The following is a 27967-nucleotide window of genomic DNA, read 5'->3' on the forward strand; positions in this document are numbered from 1 at the left end:
ATTCAAAACAGAGCAGCCTAAGACTTAAAGAGGTGAGGGAAGCATCCTGCAGAAAGAGATTATGCAGCTAGCTAGGAGAGTGACAGTCAGCGAGATTTTGATCATAGTTATGTTGAATAAATCTGGAACGACTCTGTTGATTGAACTAATGATTCTATGATTCTATGATTCTATGCTATGTGTTCAAACCAAACTGTATTTTTTTAAATATTCTTTAAAAAAAAGGTCCTCATGTTTATATGGGAAAAGATCACATAAATAGTATTCTTCTGTGTTTATGCAGTGTGTTTCATGCACAAATAGCATTGCTTTTATATAACCCAGAGCACTTGCCTATTTTCCTGCAGTTCCAGGGAAACTATGGCACAGTGACAGCAGTAGGTTTGCTTTGTACCCAGAGATCCAGTTAATGCTTATCTTCTGATACATTTGTACCATGAAGGGCTGGTGCAAAGAAGCATATAGCTGGGAATCTGAATACCCTCATTCTGCCACTGTGGTTCACTTCCCCAAAAAGGCCTTCAGTGCAGAAGACGTTCTGTGATTGTATTTTGGCCACCTTAGCACTAGCGTGCTATGCTGGGCTACTTGGTGAGAGGGGCCAAATGCAGAGGGGATAAATAAAACTAGGAAGACAGGGAGTCTCTATATTATAGGCAGCAAGGGACATTGTGGAACACAGGCATCATGGTGACCTGGGATAACGCCTGCTCTGTTTTTTCCAGAAATTTACCAAACTTTTTTCAGTATCTGTGGAGGCCTTTTGCATACATTTGCCTCAGAAAGGCAGGAAACCTGTCAGCACCATCGAATTGGTTACTACATATTCCTGACCTGCTCCTAGTGCAGCTTCATGGCTGGACAACGAAACTGAGCCCTGAGTGCCCTCAGCATGTGGTTTGACAAACTGCTACTGCAAACTGGATGTTGCAAGGTCAAAACCACCAGCTGCCGAAAGGGTACATGTTTTTACCACTACCACGTCAAGAAGGGTAAACCACAAATATTCTAGAGCTACTTCATCACCAGAGCTAAATATTGATTCATCATCTTGTGAGAATACAGGGCTACAGGGCCCTCAGATAGAAAAACACTATTACACTGTTTCAGTGCAAGGTTATCTTCTAGGGATCACCTAGTATTATTTTAAATAACCTTTGTGGCTGGAGGTCCTTGGGGGATTATAGCACACCATAAGAGAGCAAATGCATTTCTTTCCTATTAAAAATTCCTTTGCTTAATTTCTTCCCTCTACTTTTGTTTCCACTCTACATGAATGTGTCACCTCAAGGTTTGATCTGAAGTCCATTGAACTAAATAGATTTGGAACCTGGCCCAAACACCTACTCTGTGTGGTACAGCATAAAGGCAGTTTTCTCTTTCATCTTCTGTCTCATATTTCCACCATACTCCTTAGCATTTCTAGAGAGGGAACTATATCACAGTCAGTAACTGCACGTGTTTTCATAGAAGGCTGAGTCCAAAAACTAGACTGCATCCAAAAACTATCAAAGCTAATAGAAATCTGTTGATTGACTACAGTAGATTGTGGATCAACCCTCAGTCCATCTGCATTTAGCCTTTTCCCTCACTCATATATCACAATCCAACTTATTATAAATCTATGATTTAAAGAAACATAGATGATGTGTGAAGGTCCCTTTAAAAAACTACAGAAAGCGCAACGATGTTGTTTTTAAAGCAGTGACTGATGCTGACAATAAATTTGGATTGAAAAGTTGTGCACTATCCAAAAACTGCAAACGCAAGCTCTAAACACAGTCCATATGTGCCTCTCAGAGGTGCAGGTGTCAAAGATATTAAGCTACAAAATGCTTTACATTAAAATAACTTCAAGGACCAGGTTAAGCTCTAAAAACTCCAAGGTAATTCAAAGTTAATCGCAACAGCAAGTCTTTAATATGGTCAGACGGTAGAAAGTGTATGAAACTCATTGCTTGAAGGAACTAGTAGCACCTTATCTAGACATATACAGATTCAAGGCAAAGATGTAGTTTCAGTTCAAGCATTCAAAAGGCAGTTGGTTGTTTTTTAAATTTCTAGGGCTAAAGTAAATCTCTTCACATTATTTTAATATATTTTCTGCAGCTTAATTTCCTGTGTTTTCTTTTATAGTGGCATAAAAAATTGCCCAGCAAAACTCTCAAGGAGTTATAGAACACTTTCTGGGTTGCTCCATTTTAATTCCTGCTCTAAGGTTCAACCCATCTTCCAATCACTCTCCCAGCCAAGGAAACAAATTGAGTGAAGCTTTGGTGCATTCTGAATCCTCTCTGAAGCATCTCTGAAGCTCTTGGAAGTTATCTTGGAAAACCCTGAGAAGCCTATCCTATCCTATCATGTCAGTCCAAAGAATGGAAGTTCTAATTCCCATGTGGGAAGATTCACATTTTTTTCAGTGCATTTAGGATGCTGATTTACAGATAGATTGTTTGAATTTTTATGGTCAAAAAAGCAGAATGGAAACAAGTGATAACCTCCATCTGCCTGTGATAGCAAACATTCCTTATGAAGCCAGTAACAAAGGCAAATCACAAAACAAACCGAACTATCTGAGCGCACATCAATAGGAAAAATTTAGACATCTCCCAAGAATGCCTATATCATTATATTTCCAAATCAAATTTACTTGCAAATAAACAATTCATTTGAACTATCTGACAGCTAACCATTGTTGGGACTATACAAAAAACAGAGCATCTCACCAATCTCTGGTGCTGCATAACATCCTGTGAGTCTTTCCTATTCCAGATATGAATATCCACCTTGTTTGTATATGTGGAATGGCCATAAACAAGCACGGCTCTGTAATTCTACAGTACCTCCACAGGAACCAAATGTGAACTGGAAAAATGTGGAATTTGCTCTTATCAATAGTAGTCCTCCAGTTATTACTATCAGTTTCTGTGTATGTTGGCATACCTCCTCCACAGCCTCCTGTGCCGTGACTGCCCAGAGTTTGGGTCACAGGGCATTTTTCATTTCTTTCTCATTGACTGGAAAGTGCAGAGGTGGACAGTGAAGGCACGGCTACTGGGCCTGCAGGCAGTGCAACAGCATGGATCAAAGGTCTCAAGAGATTCAGTTGCTGAGGTAAAGTAACAAGGGAAGGCAGAGGTGAACACTGAAGGGGAGCTGAGTATGCAGGATTTCTTCCATGAGCTGAGGCTCATGTCAGACATGTGGCAAAGTGGGCAGGATGCTGTGAATGTGGCCAGTTTTTCTAAAATCTGAGATGTGCCTACAGCTCCAAACTCATATTTCTGTCAACAGACTGTTATTTAAGTGCCAACTCTCTGTTCCTTGGTGTTAGGACGATAATAGTGGTAGGACTCATTACTAAGGTGGTTATGAACTTGCTATATACCATGCATCAGTTACAGAATATATAGACTTTATTGTTTGGATGAACAGTTCAGACAAGCATGGATAATGGTTTCAAACAGTCAAGATTTTCAGGAGTCTAGCTATTTATATTCTCTCTCAGACAATTCAGCTGCTTCCAGAAATCTGGATAATGTTGTATGAGCAAAGAATAAAGCCAGTAGGACTTTCAAGCTTTGCAGTTCATTCCTTAATGCTGATTAGTCCTGAAGTTTCTCCTCTCTTGTATTCCAAAAGTAATTGTACAGAAATATCTTTCTGCATACTGAGTTTTCTTTTTCCTCATTTTTTTAGCACTGCGTTTTGTACAGAGACCCTTCCAAGGATTTTCAGTTGTATATGTGGTACGTGGTGCTGTCACTCATAGATTAGGCTTTGTAGGTGGACATGTTGTAGGTCAGGTGTTTGAACTCCTCCGATGCCAACTATTGATGGCTACAGAAGAGATGTGTGAAGGGAACCCCAGTTATTAAAATGGGGTACTTTCAATACCTAACTTTACTGATGCTTGTACTGCCTTAGATTTTTTTTCCATCTGAACATTTCTGCCAAGATTTAATCACTCGCAGTCAATGGCTTGCACAGAGATTGTCCTCTACTGTTCCTTAGTCCCTGCTAGCCAAAGTGCCCTTCATGTGTCAAGCACAGTACTCCCATCAGCTGTGCGTAGCGGACTAAGAATTTGGTATCAAAATCACTTACAGGCTGTTGTTTTCCACAAGCGATGGGTTTTATAAATTTCTCCATAATTTATCCAGTCTTTCATAAAATGACAGCTGTTATTGCTCTGTTGCTTTCATCTCACAGGCTACATCTAGGCCTTTTGCAGACACCTTTGTAAGATGCCTTTTTTTATTATTGTCTCAAAATACAGCATGTATCAACTTTCGGTAGCTGTAATATTTGCTACTGTCAGATTCAAATTTCAATAAGAATCAAGACAGAAAGGCTATCTGCATACCATTCTTTTCATGAGAATCTCCCTGTGCCCTTCCTCCTTAATCCTTTCACCATTATAAAAGAGAAAGGAAATCACAAGCTCAGAGATTGTTTACACTGCTGTGTGACCAATGGTCTCAAATCTTTTCATGGGGTAAGATGGAAAGTGGGTGTTTTGGCACCACAGTTCATGAAGAAATTCTGCTGCCTGGGAACACAGGCAATAGAAGGACAGATTAACATACAGAAAGGAAAAGGATTTCTGTGTCAGGGTTGAGAACCTTGACAGTCTTTCATGGCAGGGCAGAGATCTGATCTTTTGAACAGTGAAGAGTTATAAAGTTTGGCAAGTCATATGTGAATGCTGGATCCATCTCCAAATTCTCATGAAATACTTAGGTGTTTGAACCATGTGTATTGGTTCAGGCACAACTTTTAGAAGGATGATATGCCCTTTGCCAGGTTACTCATAAAAATTCTTGATCTTGAGTATCGCTATAATGGTCTGTTTTCAGTCTGGAATTCAGGATATGAAGTGTTTCTGACTTTAATTTCAGAGGTGTAGCATCAGTCAACAGAGATACGTTTTGTATGGGTGGTAACAACTATCTTTTACTAACAGCATGGAAAACAATATCTGATCAGTAAGAGACCACCTGAACACCTCTTTATATTACCATATTTGTATTGTTTTTTCTCTTTCCTACTCAGGCCTCACACCCATCTATTTAAGGCAATTAAAACTCTTTCTAACTAGAGTGTGACCTGGGCCATGAATTTCTCACTTAGTGATGTGAGGTGCATAGGTGGTAGCAACAAGAACTGTATAGAGAATGGAAAAGTTGGGCACAACATGCCTTCCTCCATCTGACAAATATTTGTGAAATATATTGGGTTTTTCTGAATGGAAGAGTGAGCAGACTAGAACGGAGAGCTTGGGAGCTCTGGTGCATGAGCTGAGTAGATCCCAGCACCTCTTCACCAAATGGTTTATCGTATGTGCATTCTGCAGTGGGAAATCGTTCCACCAGAGCATTCCAACTGCCCAGGTCGAAGATTTTGGTTGTAATTCAGTGCAAGATGCATTGTATTATGCACATGCTTCTGTGTTTACATATATGATGTGTATCAGGTCAACAGGGGGTGTATGTACTCAGCATCTTGCAAGGCTGAGTCTAAGAATATCTGCACTACAGAGTGCAGCATGTTACCTGGACTAGCTCAGTTACAGGAAGGAATGGAGAAAAGGTAGCGCTGAACTCATTGCAGGCACATTTTTCCTGCTTCTTAACCAAGTTTGCAGTGCAGTGAGTTCTGCACTGTCTGAACTAGGCTGCTTCCAGGATCTGAAATAGTTAGTTCAAAGATTCAGGTCTTACTAAATCATGCTGCAGTCTACTGTGCAGAAAGAGCCTCATTTATTTTTAGGTGATATTCTCAGACTACTATTGTGAGATACTTGATGTGGTCCATCTTTGTATTTAGTCCCATTATGTATATGGGTGCCACCTGGCACTTCGTTGTTATTTCAATATCTAAAGAACAACAAAAAGTACATCGGAAAAGTGGTTTGCATTTGATACAGAAAAATCATACTACCAAAGGAGCCTAAACTTAAATGTGTTACTAATCATGAATGTTCTTGGAAGCCAGTGTGTTTAGTCGGGGCAGCAAGCTTAAAAAATACTAGAGCCAGATGGGCTGATTCATACATCGGTGTGCAGCCTTATCTGCTGAGAAATCAAATCAGCAAGTGCAATATGGAAAGCCGTTCTAAATCCTACAATTGTGCATTTTTGCTTCTGATGTAAGCTTTCCCCATCTTAGATTTACATATTTCACAGTGTACACAAAAATTTTAGATCCTTAACTAGGCTCTAAATGCTTTGATTCACAATCGTTCCATGTAGAGATGATACAATCTACAATAAATGTTCCATTTATAAAGGCACTGTCCATAGCAGTGCCATAAAAGACAGCTGCAGCTAAATGCTTGAAGAACTTGTACATGAAGTTTATTTTCATGACAGGAGGCAGGAGGTCTGAGGTCCACTCTTGCTCAAGGGCTGATCCAGCTCTCGGAACGATGGTGAATCCTCTCCCTGACTCTATAAATCACCTCTCCTCTGACAATGCCTGGAGCATCCTGGGTTGAAGGAAGGAGCTCAAGCTCGGAAGTGTGTGATGTCCTTTTGGGTCACACTAAAGAGTCCCAATGAATGTGAACCTAGTATTTTTGGTTACATATCTGCGATGATAAGAATCTAATTCAGATAGTAAAATATTTTTCAGAGCTGCAAAAGGGAGGAATACCGAGTTCTGTATAAGACACAAGGTCTGGATTTTGCCAATGCTAGAAGGAATAGGTTTCAAAAAAAAAAAAGTTAGCAGTGAATCTGTGGTAGAAGCTGGTAGGATTGAACACTGGTGAAAAGTAGAAGATGCTTCATAACATATGTCTGACAACTACTTAAGATTCATTGTGGCTGGTGCCAGGGAGACAGGATACAAACACTGCATCTCTTTGTGTCAGCAAGTCCAGTATCACTATGAATGCAGGAGACACTAATTCCAAGGGGAGAGTAGTGCCAACTTTTCTCAAAGGAATCCCTTCAACAGCTCCTGCACTTAGGTAGTTATGAAGTTCAGTTTCCAATGAAAGTTGCTGCCTCCTGGCATTACCTCTGCTTCATTAAATAAGGAGGCAGTTATTTGGGCAGTTACCCTCTACAAGGCCTGCAGAAAGGCAGGAGGAAGAGCCCAAAGTCACTGTGACTAGCACTACTCATTTCTGAAATGCAGCTTGAGAAACTGAGGGGAAACATGCGCGACAGAATATAATGAGCATTTATGAAAGTAATTCAAATGGATGGCTAATGGCCAGAGCTCTGGCACGTTCCATTAAAAAAAAAAACAGGGAAACGAGAGAAGTGAGTTTCCTGCATATCATGGGATGTTGCACAAAGCACATTGTATGCCAGACACATAGGAATGGAAAGCTGGCGTAAGATGGGCAAGAATGCTTGGAATCCTATTCAGATCAGGCGTGAACATTACCACTGAAGACTGAGCACTAAATATGATATGCGTAATCACTGCATAAAGCAGAATGCAAATAACCCCTGAAATCACAGGAGATTCCTGGTCCTCTTTTGACTAACATTGCCGCAGATCCATCTGAATGACAGAACCAATTAGGGAAAAAATAAACCTTAGTGGGACTCTCATTTTTGATGAGACGCTGCCCACCATATGTGGCAGATAGACTACAGATAGCCTCCAGGAGCAGTTAAGAGAAGATAATGGATCACAGTTCAGGAAAGGCTCATTCTGATAATTTTCTGGATTTATCAGTTTAAACACACAGTACAAACTTCCAGCTGAAGACTATGAATAGCAAGAAATTAATTTAATAAGAAGGACTTGAGAGTTTACAGGGGTCCTTACTCTTCCTTAGTAGGTCATTGTAGAATATTTTAAAATCTTGATAGGTGTCATGACGTTTACAGCCTCGTGAACAGAAAAAAGCCAGAAAGTTCACTGCCAAAGAGCACTTGAAACAAAACCAGTCAATCTAGAAGCATTTATGTTTCTATACTAAATACTGTACAGAGATGATAAAAAAAAAAAAGAAAAAGTACCTGACCCCAAATGCCAATTACATACTGAGAGTAGGATTTCTGTGATTTAACTGAAGCTGTCAAAGAAGTAAGTGTCTAGTGTAAGCTATTTGCCTGTGCTCCCTCAATAATCAGCGGAGAGAGACAGGCAACTCCAGGGAAAAATTCATTTCATTCTGGGTAACTGGATGAATGACCCCCTGGGGACAGCATGCTTCCAACAGCTCTAAAGGGTATTGAGATGATTCCCTTGCCAACTGAAGTTTAGATTAGCTGGAAAGACAGATGAGATTTTGGGCACACCGGCACGCAAGTACTTTTTTTGATCTGAAAACAGAAAAGGGGTTCCTGTTCTCAGCAATTTACCACTTAACCTAACAGTACTACTTGGTCAAATAAAGCATATTACCTTACAAACTTTCTTTCCTATGTATTAGACCATCATAGATAAAACTCCACCATCACATAGATGCCAAAGCGTTAGATCTGCAGTTGAATGGGATGAATCTCATCTCAGGACACAAGAAGAGTGGCATCGTGGCATCAGATGAGTTAGGCGCTTGAAATGCTTCTTCCTCATTGCTGATTAAAACGGTCTTCTAGATACCTCGATCAGATATTGATATACACATCTGATAGACAGATGTATATAATTGTCAAGACAGATGAATCCTACCAAAAATTGATGGGTGGGTGCCATTTATTCTCCAGTAAGTGCAATGAATGCACTCCAATCCCAGCTGAACAGCGAAATGACTTGTGCACTCGTCTCCCTCCACCATTGCGTGCTGCCTCCTGCTCACAGGTTTTGGTCAGGGAACAGCTGTTTTCCTCAGACAATGAAACTCTCTGGAGAAAGTAAAATAAAACCCCTTTCTATGATGCTGCATAAATACTCTTTTATAAGTGGAAATGAGGGGTGCCACTAAGACAGACATTTAGGGAAAAGCTCCAGTCAAATCTACCAGCCATTAGGCCATGTCGGGAATGTTCTAACAGCCTCGTGAAAGATCCTGCTTAGTCTCTTTCATACAGTGGCTCTTAATAATGAGCATATAATAAAGGTACAGTCTGGAGGAATTTACTATACAGTATCCAATTGGATTTATATAGTCATAAACTTCTACAGCACTGCTTCTATGATTTACAACAGTCTCTACTAATTACGAAGCTATGCCTGGATTCGAGATGTAAAAGGCAAATGTTACCAGACTGGTTGTACAGTGATACTATACAAACGCACATTCGCCACCCCAATTTTGAACTGCTTGTTAGCAGAGAACCATTGCAAATAACCATGTATTTTAGCCTGCTTTTATGAAAAGCACCAAAAGCAGAAATAAGTTTGTGGGATGGGGTTTTATCGTGAGGGAGTGAAGAGATGAGGGAAGGAGTGGGGAGCTGATAGTCCATGGACCCCATCAATGACACTTCTGCTACCTTCTGCCTGGATTGTAGGGGACTGGGCTTGGTAGCTTACCTGATCCCTTCCCAAAGCTATACTTCTGATTTCCTGAAAAGAAACCACCATAGGAAATACTGTAACTCACTGTAGGACAAGCCTCTCATGACCTAAATGGATATAGAAGGATGTTTACTTCACAGAAGTTTTCCAGCACAGACATTTAATTTTGCTGTTACTCAGCACATCCAATAACTATTTCAGAAAGGACTGTATGTCTTTAATAGGAATTACCTGGGCATCGTGGGCAGCACAGCTGTGGTACGTGCACAGGGGAAGGACAGTGTAGACTTGGACATCTTATTCTGCTGCACAGTACATTTCCATTCTGCAGGTGGAACAAAATACAATACTTGAATGAAATGGACTGTCTTACCAATTTCCATGTTCTCTATTCTGCATCTACACATTTTAAAAACAAATACCTTTTTACAACATTGTGATTTCACTCACACCAGGGTAAGCCCAGACTACTTTCACTGCCTCTGACTTTATGCTGGAGGTCAGAATGTAGCAGAAATCCATACAAACCTTAAAATCAGAAGTGCCTAAAAATGGATTGCAACAATCTTCATTTGTGAGTTTGTTGTTGTTTTTGTTTTTGTTGGTTTTTTTTCCCCAGCAGATTATACTTAGGAATTGCATTTCCAAAACTAAGACACAGATAATGAATGCTAGGTCTCTGATACATCCCTTACTGAGGATTAGATCAAGACCGCAAGAGACAATAGCGTCTATAATTGCTCCTGAAAACAGTGGAGAGTCTTTTGTTTTCATTTTATGGGTTCCCCAGTAGACAAAAAAACACCAGTTGGTAAGCAGCCATTTTTCTAAGAAATACGAGCAAGTCTTGGGAATAGTGTTCGTTATTCATGTCATTAACATAATATTCTATTTGACCACATCTAAGTTTGATTTATAATTAAAACACAGGGAATTTTCATTCTCCAGTGTCTGTAACCAGAAAAGACTATCCATTTCAAATTCCCATTTCCCATCTATAATTCATCTTCCTAATTTAGCTCTGAGTTGCTCATGTTTATAGCAAGAAGGATCTTTCAGCACAAACACTGATACTATGTTGTGACTGTAGTTTTAGGTGGCGTCGGGAATAAACCCACTTCATTTTCATATGCCTTCTGGAGCACTGAAATGTTTCCAGTGGATGTGCAGACTTCCTTAGATAGCATATGTATAGGCTTTTCTAGCCATCTCTTTCAAAATAATCCAATGACTCCTAAATATCTGCAGACCACAGGCTGGAATCATACTGTTACCTCATTACAACCCATGAACTACATTTGTGCATCTGCTTTGGAAAGAGACACTAAAATGATATCACCATCTGTTTCCAATGATGATTGAAATTAAATATACTGATTTTATAGAGGAGAAGCAAATTCTAGGCTCTAGGCTCTTTGCAGGGTAGGGACTACCACTGGTCCGCACAGCTCCTTGCCCAGTAGGCGGGCCGTCGTCTGAGAGCCTGTAAAGCACCACCGCAGAAGAAAGGCTGGCACTGCCTGCTGGCCTGGCGCCGTGTCGCTTACCTGACCCGTTCCAGGCCCCCACTCCCTTTTTAATTATTAGTCCTGTGAAATCTCCTGAGGTGAATGTTTACTTTTTGTGCATGATCAGCTGTGATAAAAATTCTGCAGGCCTACTTCGCTCCTCAGTGCTGCCTGTTTGCAGCAGGACAGAAATACTTTAACTGATCTTGTGCTTGGTAAGACTGATGTTATGCTTAGATTCACAGTGATATTTGGGAGACCAAGCTCTACTTACTAGAGTAGGACTTAAGCTCCTGTAGGACTCTGCGAGTCAGGGCCACGGTTAGCACTTCTGCATCAGATACCCAAAGAGTGACAGTGCATCTCTCTTCTTGAGCTGTGTTACCAGGGCTAAGTGTGGAGAGCATTCATTTTAGCCCCTGAAGTCTGCAGATCTGACTATGAACACAAGCAAAAAACTGCTGTATTTTAGAGTAAAATAATGATCTGACAAATTGTGAGTGCTCCAATTTACCTGACAGTAACAGTCAACAGTTTCCACTGCGTATTGGAGGGGAGGAGGGGTTGTGAAAGAAAGGGGGAACAGGGTGAGAATGCTGAATTATGTTTAGTTTTATTCTGCTTTAAGTATGTAAATTATAACTTGTAAAAATACAATACTACATACACACAGAAACAGGAGGCTTTTTTTTTTTAATCCCAGGCTGAATAATTTGGCCTCTGTTTGTTAGTTAATTTGTCTTGCCTTTTTCTTAAACAGCAGAAGTCTGCGTTGGGGGGGATGGACAGACAGACTGTTATTTAGAGATGGAGCTGAGACCTCGGTCTGTTGCCTGGCTGCTATGACTTGCCTTGTGCAGAGATCATATGCATCATGATACTTGAGGCCAGCAAAGAAATATTGGTCACACTGGTGATGAAGATCCCTGGGGATTTCTTTGCTTTTCTCTGCAGTGTGAGGGAGTAGATTGCTGCTTCAGACTCTGAACATGTCCTTTACCTATCTGATTTACTGCCAGGGAATCACAGGTGGGTCACACATAGGTTTCTCTTATTTGCTATCTGTGGCACACTTAAGTTTCATTTCTTATGCTGTAGTATTTGGTTTAAGGTCTGTGCTTGTGCTATGTCATGGCATGTTTTCTAATGCTTTATCTGGCCTTAATTTTGGTAAAATTATAAATTATTGAGAGTTTCCTAATGATCTGGAGCTTTTACTGTAGGTCAGTGTTCTGAGGGCATTTCTTTTGGCCAAGACAAAACTCAAATGAATGGCTGGATGCTGCAGTTGTTATCTGGAGTCTTCCTTCCAGGCAACAAGAGTCACATCCCAGACATCCCTCAGCATCCCCACTGCTGAAATAACCTCAAGTTACATTTTGCACCCTCACGGTATAACAAAGGCAAAACAGAGCAAACAAGGTAGTAGAGTTGGAACCACTCCTGAGCTGCATGTACTGAAAATTACCACAAGCAGCTTCCTTCTTTACTAACCTTGTTGCCCTGAACTCTCATGCTTGTCTTCCATGCCCATGTGCGAAGGAAAGAAATAAAATACACTCCATTTGTTGGAGCCTCACAGTGCATGGGTATGCCCGGATCACAGCAGTGCTGTTCTCTAGAGGAGCATCCCATGCACTTTCCTATCCCTCCAGAGTGTCTAATACCTTCCTAAAAATCATTGAATGATTACTTGTATCCAGATCTCTAGGGTTTCCAGTGAATTTCATCCCCACCCAAGACACAGCCTTCCAGCAATTTAATGAGCGTTTTGCCACACACGGACTGAGGGAACTTTCAACTTTGCATATAGATCACCAAAAGTGAGTGGAAACTCCTTTTAGCTATAACCAGGGACTTCTCCTTTTCCTCATACCACGTTGCTTTTTCTTTTACGGATACATTCTGCTGCACGGATCTGAGATTCAGCCAAGCTTGTAGGACTACTGTTTGTGCATCTCTGCACTAAATTGTAGTAGCAGATCCCTCAGAACAAATGCTGCACAGGGGCCCAATATTTTATACTTGCAGGGGGGAAAATAGCCAAGAAAACTTTATTCTGCATTAAATACAGCAGACAAGACTCAGCATCTGGAGTGTCTCATGTGTTAGTGATTAAGATCCCTTACTGTTTAGTCATTTTGAAGTACTCCAAGGGGCATATTCTGCCCTCATTTTCCTGGTGTGTCCCCACTCAGCTGTTTACGACACTTAGGGGATCTATGACCGCTGTGGCTTCGTATCAGGCACCAACCGATGGCAGCCAAGGACCTCGCCTTTCATGACCTACCCAATTCTCTCTGCTCCCCATACCCTGTTCTCATTTTTCATCATCCCATTCTTATTTCACAGACTTTTTACAAACAGTGATATCCAAGCCTGTTCCTTCAGCACTTTAGGGCAGCAGACGCTTTGACTGTGGAAGTGCCTTGGAAAATGTGGGCACTGTACACAGATCAAAACACTACCAAATTCAGGGTCCGCAGACCCGTCCATATTGATGGAATTGCAAGGGTTGCATTTAGGTAGTAGGGTCCAATTATTCAAGATGTAATGCTCAGCATTGACAAAGCCTCTGGCTAGTTGAGGAGCTGTTTTGTCTACCCCATGCAAGTGGGGTTTTTTCCAGTATTGGCCTCTCTATCAACATTTTCCCTTCGCTGGGGTCACCTGCTTCTATCTCCTGCAGCATGATCAGACCCACCAGCAGAAACAGGTTTGGGCTTTGTCAAATTGTAGACACAACATAAAGGATTCTAGCCAATTAAGCAAGCAGAAGAAGTTGTAGGATCAATAACTCAGCAGTCCTACCTCTGAGCAAAGACAATTAACGCAGTAAACAAGGCCATAGGGTTCTAGATAAGGATGCCATCTTTCTCCTACGCGATACTTCTTATCTTGAAACACACAGTATGTATCTGAATCTGTAAAACAGTAAAGAATTGAAAGAGCTATGAATGAATGTTCCCATTCCATGCTTACAAAGTCTTTTTAGGTGTGCAATGTTTTCTGTAAACTATATTTTCCTTCCCTGGAGAATCACACAACAGAAATGCCCTTAACTGCATGTGCTGTTGTTTCTAACCTCCCAAACCAAAATAAACGGACTGGCCTCCCATCCTTCCAAAATCGCAGCTCCTGAAATAGCCGACAAAATGGTTTTCATACAGGGTGAGTTAATTCTTTCACTTGCAAAACCACAGGCTAAGATCCCTTTTAGGTAACAAAATTAAAGTGCTTGATTGCTCAGACAGGTTTATGGGAAGCAAAACCTTTCCACTGCAAGACCAAAACAATTAGCTCAACTCAGGAAGGTCCCAGATTGTACAGCAGAGAGATTTTGAACATGGGGACTGCAGAAGGAAGATAAACGCACTGTGTTTACGCTGCATGTTCAGTATCTCCATATTTTAACAACCTAATAAAAAAGAAGTTTGTCCTAGCATTTCAGAACAATTTGTGCTGGCTTACATATGCATCAGCATTCAACATATTTTAAGACCTTTCTGTTCATTAAGCACTTCTAATCTTGCAGATGCAGTTTTGCAGATATCATCTACAGATGATATAATCTACAGATCAGACATTCCTGTCCTGTCTCTCCCTGTCACATTATGGTTTTACATGAAAACACAAATCTCTCCAGTAAAAGGGTGTTTCTCATGTGTGTCCATGAGAGAAGTCCTTCCTGTTTTCCTAATGATATCCAAATTCAGCTGCATTCATCACCTTCAGTATGGATGACACCTCAGGGTATCAAAGTCTTCCAAGTGATAACGCAAGCAAGGGACATTCTTGACATTTACTGGGCTAAAAGAAGGTAGCAAGAGGCAGGGATTATTAGTAGCAACGGTGCAGTGATCTGCTTTCACTTCACGCAAAAGCATGACACATGCAATGCAGGATCTGAAAAAGCAGACAGCTGAAGTGGAGTCCGATAGTTTCTCACACTGTGCTTTCTTTGAACAGGGATACCTGTACATTGTTTTCTTCTGACTAAGTTCAGCAGAGAAGGCAGACTTTTGGAACTGCACTTGCCTTTTTTTAATCTTTTTTTTTCTTTCTTTTTCTTTTTTTAATCTACCTCCTTAGAAGCAGAAGCTGCTGATACCAAGACTGAAAATTTTAACTAATTCTCAAGGGCAGACAATGTCTTTTGTAAGAAGGTGGCCAAAACCCAGCCTGTGCAGGTGAGGAGAGCATTCCAGAGAGCTAGTAATGAGGCTGTGGCAGTCAATAACTCCCAGACTTATCCGAGTAGTTATTCTTCCTTGCCATGCTTTCTAAAATGTGTTAACATCTCCCACAGATGACCGGCTTTGTAGAAATATTCCCTTTGTTTTGTTTGTATTCTTTTCAATGCTTCTCATCAAGTTTTTGACAGTGCTTAGACTCTTAATTTTCTCAAAGGATGTATCTAATCCAGTTCATATGAGGTTGTTTTTGGAACACAACAGAACAGTCTTGGACGAACTTTACCTTGGCTGAAAACTTCAGCACAATAGTCTTACACATGGGACAAAATCCAGATAATCCGTCAGATGTTTACAGAGGTCGCTAAAATGGAATTAAGCGCTCTCTTGATTTAGGATATTTGAAATAAAACAGATTCTAAAATTGACATGTTATGTTCTTCATGATGCAATGAAACCTGCACAGCTTCAGGAAAACCTGCCCCAAACGTGGATGTGACCCAATTCCATTAAACATAGGATTAGAAAGAGGAAGAATGTTAGAAGGTTTTGAAGTCAGTTCCACGGTTTAGGACATTCTTGTTTGAAGATCTTTTCTGGACCACCTCTGTCAAATAGAAGGAAAATATCAAATTTGGGTGAATGTGACAGCTTTGTTCGAAGTCTACTTACGTTTTACTTGTTCTAGTTTACCTCCATCTAGGAAAAGGAGACAGAGCACACCAAAAAAGGTAAAATGAAAATCCTCCAATATCCGCTTTTTTCTCATCTTTATCAACAAAAGGAAAAGAAAGAGCCTCCAAAGTAGAGAATGTTGAGCTGTTGGAAAGAAAAGATTAAATTAATTAAACTAAAGTCCTGTAAGATACTTACATTCTCTGACATGATTTCATCCAGCACACAGAAATCCTAAACTGCCAGAACTAAAACACTGGTCTGTATCATGGATCTTCATTTCGTGGAAACAACTTTGGCTTCAGATCATTTCATTTGTGGAAAAGGGGACACACTCCCATTCATGAAAGCAGAAAACTGGATATTACTTATAATAAAGTCCCTATTTTATTTCAAAAGAAAGAAATCTGGCAAATAAGCAATCTAAATTCTTGAAGTTCTCCTTCAGAAGAAACTAGTTTGGGAGATTTTCTTGTAGAGCAGCTCTTTTGGCTGTAACTTAGGAAATACAGGTGTCAGTTGTCACACGTTTCCTTCATCGTAAAATTAACCCTGGGTGCCCTGGTGCGTTGGCCCTGTCCTATGGCAATCCCTGTGCTGGGTGAAACGCTGGCCATGCGGCAGTCAACGGGAGTTTTCCTCACGGCATCTAACAGGCTTCTACCACTGTTTAATTCACCCCTCCTCCCCTCTCCCATCTACTGTTGTTCTGGGATTATGTATAATTAATTTTTCTACAGTTAACCCTTCTGTCGCCTTGATATCTGAAAGTAGAATGGGGGAGTGACATGTCATCCCCTTTCTTGTCGACCTTTGATAGCAAAATCTTGCATATGGAGCAAAGCTGAATGTATTCTCTGTGCGGTGCAGAGATGGCATCGTACTCGCTGCATGTGCCATTCTGTTTATCTTCTTCTAGCTTTTAAAAGGTGAATTATTTTATAATGAAAGAAACAAGGGAGAAAATAATTAACTATGGTCGAATTTATTCGTCTTTGATAGCCAACCTAAGATTTTAAATTGAGAAATATGTTGATGCTTTACTGTTTATCAGAATTCATTGCAAAACTATTAACCTCCCAGAGTACACTTGTCCATAATTTACAGTGTTGGAAAGATTTGGGTTTGATTTTAAGAGTTTTGATGTGGATTCACAATTAGTTTTAGAAAAGTTAAAAAAAAAAAATAGATTGACTATTGGAAAAATAACCAATCTGCTTTGTAAACTAATTTGACCTCTTCATATTTCAGGTAAGTAATAGAACTGTACAGGAATATGTTTCAGCTCACAGAAAACCAAAGCAGAAATAATAATTTAGATATGTGCATTCAAAATTAAGTGGTGGAAAACTCACAGAAATTAACGGAACAGTAAGTTAACAACCACTTAGAAAGAAAATCTTCCGATTGAGACTGTTGAGAGGTAGGATACTGTAACAAAGCGGGGGTGATCTGATTTTATCGGAGTGTTTTTATTGCCTTAACTGTTCAAGGGTTCTCTGCGTTCCCAAACCACAACCAAAATGGACATCTTCCTTACCTAATCACATCTATGCAACTACTCGGTCTGTACCCAATAAGCTCATTCAAAACAGTGCAAACTGCATCTGAAAACATTCCAAAAAATAACAATATTTTAAAAGCACACTCCCTATGCAGTAACAAAATAAAACTTTCCATTTATTTTGGAAACGGAGAATAATATTCCAATTTCAGAAGAAGAGCGTAAGTAATTTTTTCCTTTTAACGTGTTCAAATCACAAAGGGCATTTTAAAGCCAAACAACCTTTTAGAAACTTGTTTAAAATTAAAGCCTTGCAATTTAGTCCCAGGACACCACGCACGCGCTGGGAACAACGGTAGCACATCACCGGGACTAGCAGAAATGGGAGTGTTTAAATATTTTGACCTTCTTGGGGGTTGCTTAAGCAAACAATATTTATAAATGCAGAACAATTATCCTTTGTGCGGCACTTTACCTGCTCGCTAGATTGGTTAGCTCGAATAGAAAGGCTGAGAAATCCATCCATTTTAAAAGTCAGGTCTTCAGAAGCAAGAACATTTTAAAACTTGGACTGCTTACGCTCAGAAATGCTGCACGGTGATGTGAAATGGAGGAGTTAATAACAGAAATGCGATGGGGACTTTTGATGTCTTTCTTAATTCTCTTTAATTTCTGTATTGTTGTTACTCCAAATATAAACACATACTTCTCACTATTAGCACACTCCCTTTATTTCCCCAAAGGGCAACGTCCTAAAAATATTCCTGGGTTTAAATAATCTCAGTTAGGATTAACCTGTTAATTATTGGTGTGTTTTCTGCTTAGTAGAAACAATGAAAGCGATCCCCTTCGGACCCCAGCTGCTCACTGCGATAAGGTTTACGGCACCGTTTTAACGCCTCGCGTAAGAAGAGCCCGGTTTAGCAACTACAAGCGGCACGGTCCGGCCTCGCCACGTTTTAGGATTAATGCAAAAAATAAACCCAAAGCCCAACAAAACCCCAGCCCAAGCGGGACCGAGCCCAGCTGGAGGACGCTTGGCCCGGGCTCTCCGCTCCGTCCATCGCCCGGAGGAGCGGGGGCACGCACCTCCCGCCGCCCTTCCCAAGGTTTTTATTCCTGCAAGCTGGCTGTAAGCCTGCACTTTTACCGTCGGGGGGCTGTTTTGCAAGTAGGCGAGTCCCCTCGGTGGCCGGAGGCTCCCGGCTCCCCCCGCCGCCAGGGAGCTGTCGTCCCTCGGGCGCCCAGCCCGGGAGGGGAGCGTAGGTCGAGGTTTGCCGTCGGCGGGGTGCCGGTCCGAGCCCCGGGGGCCACCGAGGGTTCGGCAGGACGCCGGCCGGCCCCGACCCTCGGGCAGGGAGAAATTAAGCCGGACTCAAAGCCCTTCGGTCCCCCCGCAGCCCCCGGGGCAGTGCCCGCGCCCACGGGCGCAGCTCGGCCAGCGGGACTGCGCCTTCCCCGGGGTCTCGCCTAAGGAAGGAAAAGCTCACAAACCTTGGGCAGGGCTGGAGGCCGCTCCGCTCGGCCCTGGGGACTGCCTGCAAGGGCGGCTTCGGCGGGGGCAGCCCCGCGGCTCGGCTCGGCTCGGCTCCGCCGGGGTGCGGAGGGCTCCGGCCAGGCGGCCCCGCTTCCCTCTCACGTTGCCATCCTCTCCTCCCCCGCCTCGCCCGGCCCTTCAGAGTGTCCCCTTCGCTCCCGCAGCGGCGGCGGTGCGGGGACGCGCAGGGGACCCACGGGCAGCCCCCGACCCCCGCCTGACGGAGAGGAAGAAGCCGCTAAGGGCGGGGGCGCCGCGGGGCGGGCGCTCGGAGGGCCCCGGGCCGTGGGACACCTGCCACCGCCTCCAGCCCCCGCGGCGGCGCGGCCGGGCCCCGCGGCCGGAGGATGCTCGGCGGCGGGTCCTGCCCCGCAGCCCCGCCGGCACTGGAGCGGCGGCGGCGGGAGGAGGAGAAGGAGGAGGAGGAGGAGGAGGAGGAGTAGTGGAGGAGCCCTCGCCCCGGCGGTCCGCCTCCCGCCCCGGCCCCCTCCCCTCCTGCGCCCCGCTCCCGCCGCCGGACACGGCCCTGGGGTGGGGTTTGCTCCGCTCTGGGGGGCCGGGGGGAGGCGGGCGGGGGCTCTCCGGGGTGGGGGGCCCGGCTCCCCCTCGCCGCCCTCCCCTCCCGCCCTGCGGGAACCACCTGCGGGCCGGGCCTGGCTCCGGTGCCTTCAAACAGAAAAGGAAGGCGAGCGGCTCCGGGCACAGCCCGTGCCCCGGTAACCGGCCGCTCTCCCGGGGAGGGGGCTCTGCACCGAGGCGGCTCTTTGATGGGCTCTGCACAGCCTCCGGAGCAGAGCCCGTGGAGTTCGCCTCCGCCGGGATCCCTCAGGCACCCTCTGCTGATACCCTCCGCTCTGATTTATTGTGTTAGAAGGTTTCAAGGTCACATTGAGATTCTGTTGGAGCTAAATTAAACCCATGACTCATGACATTATATGCTTGGCCAAACATTATTTTTCTGTCTTGTTGTAGCCCCTGTAACTAACAAGAAGAGATCAGTGAACCCTTGACAAATGATCTGAGAAAAAGGGTGAGGTATGAAAAGACATCATGTGGAGAAACAAATTACAACCTATTTCCCCTAGTTTGGGACCAGGGTGTTTGGGAAGCACTACTGGGAGGTCATACGCCTCCCGGGCTTGGTAGATATTTTCAGACAGCTGAAAATTGAGCAGAACTTTCATTTCTTCCATTGTAACTGAGCTGGACGAAATATGGAAAATACAGTGTATGGTGAAACCTTGTACTAGCATGAGGAAAGAACAGTTGACTTCCTAAGGGTTTTGTAGTGTGACTTTGTGAGTAACCAGGGCTGCCTCTTAGTAAAACGTGACTTTATAACTCTTCCACACTTTGCCTTGCTGTGCACAGGCAGTAATCAGTGTCCCTGAGGAAAAATCATCCCTTAAAGCTCTTGGTCCTGAATGTGATGGCTACTGCTTCAGGCTGATAGTTTGGAAGAGGCACTGTGTGAAATAAGGGTGGGCAATGGGAAAAGAAATGGTAACTCTGAATCAGAAATATGATAGTAACTTGCACTTGAAGGCAGGGAGCCTGAGCTGTGCAAGCTCTGGTCCTGCAGAGGTATAGCCATGCTCCTGGAGAGGAGAGTTAAGCGTGTAGACACATGCTTCTAAATTGTGGGGCCTTAGTAATGTTGCTCCTTTGGATGTTGCACCGGGTTAGACTGTGCGGGCTCAGTCTGTGAGGTAAATCACATACGAGTAACATACACACTCACATCTATGGCTGAACTGGCCCTGTTGCATTCTGCAAAGAGGCAGACCCACAGCCCGTTAGAGTCTTCCCACTGACATCGGCACAGGGTGGAGGGACCTTCCTAGGAGCTGCCTCCAGCTGTCTGGGAGCCCACTGGGTGTGGGAGGAGTAGTGAATCTTACCCCAGTACCTCTTCACCAGTGCTGCTGATCTTGTTGCAGAAACTGAGTCCAGACACCACAAGGAAACACAGCAGCGAAGGATGTAGCACCGAAGGTAAATGAAGTCAAATGAAATAAAGATCATACTGTGAAAGGAAAGGAGTTTGTTACTGGAACAGTCCAGCAAGATGCAGTAGATTGTCTACATGCCCTGATAGCTCTCAACTTAAACCAGATTGCATCATCAGGGCTGTTTCTTGGATTTAGGGCAGCAATTACAAGTGAAGCTCTGCGCTTCTGTCCTGCTGCCCTTACAGGAGGCTGAAGTCGTGCTGGTGACTCCGCATGCCATAGTTTTCCTTCCAAATCAAAAATCAGTCCATTCCCTACAGTGTTAGAGCTAAATTGATATGCCATCACATTTCAGAGGAGTTGATGAGATATTAAAATGCCCATAGTAACATCATTAAGATGGCTTTCCTTTATAGAAAAGGGGCATTGCATGGGCTGTCCAAATTCCAGCAGAGTGTTTTGATTTTCTGAACTCCTGTCTTACTACAGTTGGATGAAGGCTGCATTCTCCATGCTGGGTCTCTGCTCTGCAAGGCTTTTGTTCTGTTGTTGTCATTGATTAGAAGCAGTATTCTCTTTATGGATAACAGTGGCCAAAGTGAACATACGTATGGTGGTGTTTTCAGAAGACTTTAGGCATCCTGGGTAATGTAAGTATCTGTTTCTTCCAGTGTTACTCAAAACCAAATATGCAATTTGTGGTTTTGTCTAGAAAAGAAAAGAGATTGCAAATCTTTGTGAGTAGGAATGCACAGGTCCCTGTAGGCAGGCTTGATAGCTTGCTTTTATAGCATCTATATGACTTTGGTAGGTGCAGCTTTGGGCCAGTTTTACTGTGTGGACATCCTCCGGAACAACTCACCCAATACAGCTACTCAGCTCTGTCCAACCTCATCTAGACAGCATTCTTCATGTGTATTTCCTTCTCTGTGCTGATACAAAGTCCAGCATGTGCAGATAAAGACAACAGTAATTGTTGCAGTACTCTTTACACATAGTCAGTGTAGTAGTAATGAGAAATGAAATATTTTCTATAGACTCTGTGACCTGAATTCTTTTGCTCAGAGATTCTTTGAAAAGAAATTCCTTATTTGGCCTGAAGAGTGCCTTGGGAAAGTTGCTATAGATGCCAGCACTTTCCACAGCATTCTGTAAGACTGTTTCAGAAGATGATGGTGTCCGAGGGTCTCTGGAGATACTCATTCAGGTGTCAGACCTTTGCTGAACACAGAAATACAAAAAACGAAGCCCTTTCCCCACTCTTTGGCAGATTTAGACTGTAGTGAATTGGCTGAAAGAGCCTTTCTCAGGTGAGGGCTTGGGACTTACTGAATGTGCAACATGACGGAAACCCAGACTTCTGAAGGCAAGCCCTAGCCTTACTCCTAGTTCTGATCCTGCTGCTCAGGCTGTGCTGTGCATCAGTTGCTGGCATGTCCCTGTGGGCTTTTGAGTGATGATGCAGTTTAAAATTATCAGGGTCTGCTTCTTTCTTGGTCACGTACAAAGGCTGCCTCTGTTTTTTGTCATACATCTTCACATGGGATAGTGTCGCAGCAAGTGTTACGGTTGTTAGGTCAAAGGATAAAGTGACGCATGCTGGACATTGTGCATGAGTGAAACGTTCACAGGTGGCCTCTCGGTGAGTGACCCCTGCTAAGCTTGCAGGATTGCCAGCGCCCTTGGGTCCTGGTAGCGCTGCACCCGTGCCTGAGCTGTTCCTCTTCTCCCAGCTCTGCCTAAGTGTCACTGAGGAGTAAGTACAATTAAAAGCTAGTACTCTCTGTGTCTTGCCACAGCCCATTATGCTTTGCCTTGTCTTGCAGCTAATACAGCCCCATGGTAGGGAGTCTGTCTTATTCCCCTTAGACCACAGCACTGACATGACTTAGCAACCACCTTGCCCTGTGCTCTTGCTCAGCAGTGGACTGTTACCGCAATTTGTGAAGTTCAGGGCTGCTGCACGTGTGACACAGGGAGCTCCAGAGAAGCATCAAATACGTAGTTGTTACCCTTCATGCTGCCAAGCAGAACTCACTGCTCGAATATGCTCTGCGTTCTGGTGTCTGGAGAGGAAAGAATTGCTCCTGATAGTGGGCATTAAGAGATTCAAGGGTGCCCTCAGTTTTTAAGAGCATAGAAATGTAGCCATGTAATTCTAACTAAAGATAATGGAAGCTAAGCAGCTAATAAACAGTGCTCCTTGTGCTGTGCCTCACAGTGACTGAGCAGGATGTAGGTATCCTGCTATTATTTCTCAGTTCTTGAGGGAAAAAAAAACCAGGATAAAAGATTCGTGCCAATGCTAACATGTTTATACACCATGTGGAGTTTTCTTAATTGGAACAGACATTGAGCTTTGAGAGATGTTAGACACATGACACAACGTTCTTTTACCTCCTTGTCTTTTTTTTTCCCTCTTTGCTTTCAAGCAAAAATTATTATCTATGGTCAAATTTTCACTTCTGAAAAAGTATGAAAAGAAGTTCTTAAACTAACAAATTCCTTTGTTTTTTTTGCATTCCTATAGATTCAGTGGAGCCCTTTGGAAAATGTATCTTAAGATGCTAAATATTATTCCCAGGATTTTATAAAAATCTCTAAATTACTTTTTGTGGTTTGGATCAGCCCTCTAAGTACCATACTGGGAATACAATCTGGATGTTCATCAAGCAGTCTTCACATACACTGTTAAACAAAAAGGGCTTCAGATGTGCATGATTTTGTGATTATGGCATAGGATGGTCATGAACATTCTCCACCCTCCTGTTCATTCTGTAGCACTGACTTCATCCGCGGTGGGGTTTCAGTCCTCTAGCATTAGAAATTAATTTACTTATTTAGCAGTGAGACAGATGGACGTAGTGAGTCTGAGATTTCAATACAGTTTACTAAACAACAACAACAACATTACATAAAATGTCAAATTGTAGCCCAAATCCTCATTACCTTGATGTGGACATATTCAGCTGAGATTGAAGAGTAGGTAAATCTTTCACTCTTCCGCCAAAAAAGGCAACTAAAACATACATCACTAAATCTCACTTCCAAATACACAGGTAAGAAGAGAGTCGCAAGAGCTGCCAGTAGCAAACACGAAAATGCAGGGGAAGGGAACCACGCAATTTTTCATTCTGTCCTAGAGCAGATGACACTTCGCTAGGTGAGGTGTTGAAAATACCAGTGTATAACTATGGAATAGATAGACATGCACTCAGAGGTGAGGCCCTCCTGAATTTTGCATTGATTTCAAAGAGCTCATCTGCTGCTGTTTCTAATCTAATCTAATCTAATCTAATCTAATCTAATCTAATCTAATCTAATCTAATCTAATCTAATCCAATCCAATCCAATCCAATCCATTCCATTCCAGGTATTTATAAAATACCTATTGCCACCACAGTGTGTGTGTAGCTGTGATGATGATCCTACAATTCTCTCTCTTACTTGTAACAGCAAACAAAGTCTGCAAGACGATTTGTAGGAATACAGGGGTTTTGGTATATTCATGAGCTGCATGAGCTTTGCCATGGTGTGCCAAAACACCGGTGCTCAGAGGTTTACTGCGAGTAAAATAGTGGTGAATTGCCATCGCCAAGGTATGTAGAAGCAATTATTACTCAAAAAAGCCCAAGGAGTCTACACAGACTACAGTTAAACTGTGAAAGGGCTGATCTTTGTGACATTCCCAGAAAGCTTTCCTTTCCGTCCTGTCTTTCCTTGTACCTTCTTATCCAGGTAGTTGAATCTCCAACTCGGAAATGCTTGACCAGGTACATCTTACTGTCAGTGGTGCTTTGTAATCTTTGGCAGAAACCACTGATTTCTAATTTGTCCCCTTTGTATGTTTATCCATCTAATTTACCTTCTTTTTTTTTTTATTATTTAGCCATGCCAGATTGGGGTTTTTGTCTTTTTCCAGTATTAATAGTAGTAATTAATTTCTTTCACATTATTTAATCCTGTATTGAAATGTAATGGGTGTTAGAGGCATAACACCAATAGAGCAGTTGAAACAAGAGCTCTGAATCCCTAGTTGATGCCACGTATTTGAGAAAACTGAAAGGGGCATTTTTTCCCTTCAGACACCAAGTCCAAATCTTCAGTCCAAACTCTCATCTGTAACTCCGGTCTGGACAGCATTCTGTGGGTGAGAAGCCTGCACAACCTACAATTACTGCTACTACCAGAGAGTAATACTACATAGTAAGCAACAGCATCTCGGTGACTGTTTTCAGCAAGTGAAAAGCAGCATTAAATAATCCTTATAAGTGATCCTTTCAGAGTTCTGGGAGGAACTTCACCATTGTTGTTTCAGTACCACACGCTCTTGAAAACAGCAGAAGGTGGTATGGTTCACATAAAAGCAACAGACATTCTTCCCTGCCATTGGAACTGTTGACTAGAATCACACTTGGTAGAAATTTGCAGGAGTTTTCAAAGACTCACAGTGATTTGCACGTGCTGAGGATATAGCTATGCATGAGAAAAGCAGCAACAAATCTTACAGATTGGTCACACCATGATAAAGATCCATTTGCTGAGGCATTTCTTTACAGCTGAGATCCACCAGATAAACCCAGTCAGTCCCGTCTTCCAAGGCATGACAGAAGGAGTCAAGGCAGACTGAATGAGGCTCCAATTGCAATTCAAATATACTTCTATAAAACCGTGATTAGTGCTGCTAATCTCGCCTTGGTGAGCCAAAGACAATAACAATGAGGTTACCGAACACCTCGGGTATTATGTAATTCTCTTGCTCAGAAACTTGCTGGTGTGAGAGTGCTTTTGAAACCCATTAGCAAAACTGAACTTGCCAAATGAGCCTTCTCCAGGGAGAACAAAGTCAAATGTGTGCCAGCATGGAGCCAGAGCCTGCCAGGGGCTGAGCACTCGCAAATCCCATTGCTACCAGCAAGAGCTGAGGACGCAAAGTCCTTCGTGTAACTGAGCCCGGTTGTAAAATGAACTAATGGCTGTGGACCTGTCTTTCACATTGATAACAATACTGTGTATTTACTCATAACAGACCCTAAGGCGTTGACTTGCACTAAACTGCGACGCCAGTCTGCTTGATTCTGATCCTGCACGCTTAGGAAAAGCCATGTTGCCCTGCCTCGCAGCGCCGAGTGGCCAAGGGGGGCACTCACCAGCACTGAGTTAGGCCGGGCTGTGGGACCCCTTATCTCTTTTGTCTCGTTCAGAAAGCCAGCCTTGAACTTCCCTTCACCAGAAGATGGTGATCCTTTCACATGAACAAAATTGGAGAGAGGGGGAAAAAAATAGCTGAGCTGTCTCAAAAAGCCACAATGGATTTGCAGCAGAGGATGGGAACAGTGGAAATTTCCAAGAGGGTACTGGTGAAATTAGAAATGGCTCTTTGAGAATAACTACAGAAAAAAAGTGTAAAATAAGGAAAGGGGGGGGTTTCCTTTCATCATTAAAAACATCAGTATAAAACACATGGAGAAAAACAAACAGTGAAGACACTGTTGCTAGTGGGCTGGCTTTTTAAGTATTAATGGAACCTCACAGAACAAGAGTTTCTTTTATTCTTTTTATCCCAGCTCCCTGCTTGCAAGGTTCTTGTGTGAACATGCAGCAGTTTCCAAGGCTGTGAAATTATCAGACCTGGACCAATGCCAGTACAAACCAATTTATTGGGGTCCAGCAATTAACTAAAACCTAGAAAGCTTGATTAATTGTGGCACTGCTCAGCAGGGAACATTGAGGAAAAAAAAATCAGACTAAACTCCATGCAGTGTCTCTGTTCCATATACCAATTTACACTAGATGTAAAGAAAAGTTTCCCCTCTGTAAATACCCTTAGTATATTATTTTGCACCATGTACAAAGAATAATTACAATGCCATTTGAGAAAATGCTGGTTGATGGCCCTCTGGATAATAATTTAATAATAGCTGTTATTCCGTTATAATTTTTTTGCTGTTGAATTTGTATCTTACGGTAACCCAAACAATGGGATTTATTATTTTAAAACAGTGTTTTGTTAAGCTTCTCTGTGGAGCAACAAGAGAATCCAGCACTACTCTGTTTCTTTAGATTTTCTCAAACATTGATGTGTGCAAGAAAGGTGAGGGTTTGGTAGCTGTTCAGAATTATTTAGGATAGAAAAAAAGCAAATAAAAAGTTGAGCTAAGAACGAATTTACCAAGGCAGAATATGTTGACTGAAACAAAATCCTGTAGTCTGAGGAGACAGAGAGGAACTTAGGCAACTGGGTGTTTAAAAGTTGAATTGGAAATGTCTTATACATTATGAGAAGCAATTACAAGGTGTAATTAAGGTGTTAGCTGATTTCATTATGATAGTGTTAACAAACAGGTCCACATTGGTTGTTTTATTGTAGGGTTTGTCATAAAACCCTACGCAGAAAACAGAATTTTAAAATCTCATCTCTAGTTGCCTTAGTGGTACATTAATCACTTTTAGTATAGATACTGAGAAGAAAGTAAATATTCCAACTCAGTGTAATGCACTGCTGCAGTACAAACCCTGGATCTAGCAATTCTTCTTAGTTCCTCTTCCATCAAAATAATTCAATGGCTAGTAATGGAAAAAAAGCTGTCTGAGGACAACATGTAGTGGTAAAAGAAGAGTCACCCCTGCCCAACGGAAAGGAAAAGAAAGATAAATGCAAATGTTTTTACCTTTTCAACATCATTTTGTATCCTAATCTGCATCCAGCTGCGACACTGTCACATTCTTAGATTTAAAGAGTGCAATCCGCAGACAGTGCTAAATCACATTAGGCAGTGGTGATAATAGAGCCCGTGCATACATAACATCCAGGCGAGACATCTAGCTGGGGCTGGAGGGTGATTTGGGACATTCAATGAGGTAGGAAGGGCTGTCTCCTCCAATTTCACTGTATTTACTGGGGATTTAATGTATTTTTTTCAAAGATATTTGCAGTGGAAATCGGTTTGTCGGAGGTCATCTAATTGAATCTACAGCCCTGGCAACCCTTCACAAAGGCTGCCAGAAATGACTGAGTTGCTAATGTTTAACTGTGAATACCCAGCAGGGGTCCTCCACAGGGCTGAATACAGTCAATTATGTTATTTTTCTAAATATTAGTGACTCAGCTGTCTCTGCTTGTGAAGAGTTGCCAGGGTCACAGATACAATCAGACGGATCCTCCCCTC

General features: G+C 42.6%; 1 protein-coding gene across 4 annotated transcripts in view; it reads right to left on the reverse strand.

Moving 5' to 3' along the window:
- The window catches only part of CHRDL1 (chordin like 1), a 45284-nt gene extending 26328 nt beyond the window's left edge, over positions 1 to 18956 (reverse strand). For 2 of the 4 annotated variants that reach the window (XM_075107235.1, XM_075107233.1), the window contains exons 1-4: positions 18804 to 18956; positions 15803 to 15949; positions 13749 to 13861; positions 9661 to 9754 (exon numbers count right to left, since the gene is read on the reverse strand). In XM_075107235.1, coding sequence (XP_074963336.1) covers positions 9661 to 9754; positions 13749 to 13861; positions 15803 to 15899 — 304 coding nt within the window. In that variant the 5' untranslated portion in view covers positions 15900 to 15949; positions 18804 to 18956. The remainder of the gene's footprint in view (positions 1 to 9660; positions 9755 to 13748; positions 13862 to 15802; positions 15950 to 18803) is intronic. The other 2 variants (XM_075107236.1, XM_075107234.1) reach the window with 1 other exon arrangement.
- Between the last annotated feature and the right edge of the window lie 9011 nt (positions 18957 to 27967).

This window comes from Phalacrocorax aristotelis, chromosome 11, assembly GCF_949628215.1.
Source record: "Phalacrocorax aristotelis chromosome 11, bGulAri2.1, whole genome shotgun sequence".
Classification (NCBI taxonomy): Eukaryota; Metazoa; Chordata; class Aves; order Suliformes; family Phalacrocoracidae; genus Phalacrocorax; species Phalacrocorax aristotelis.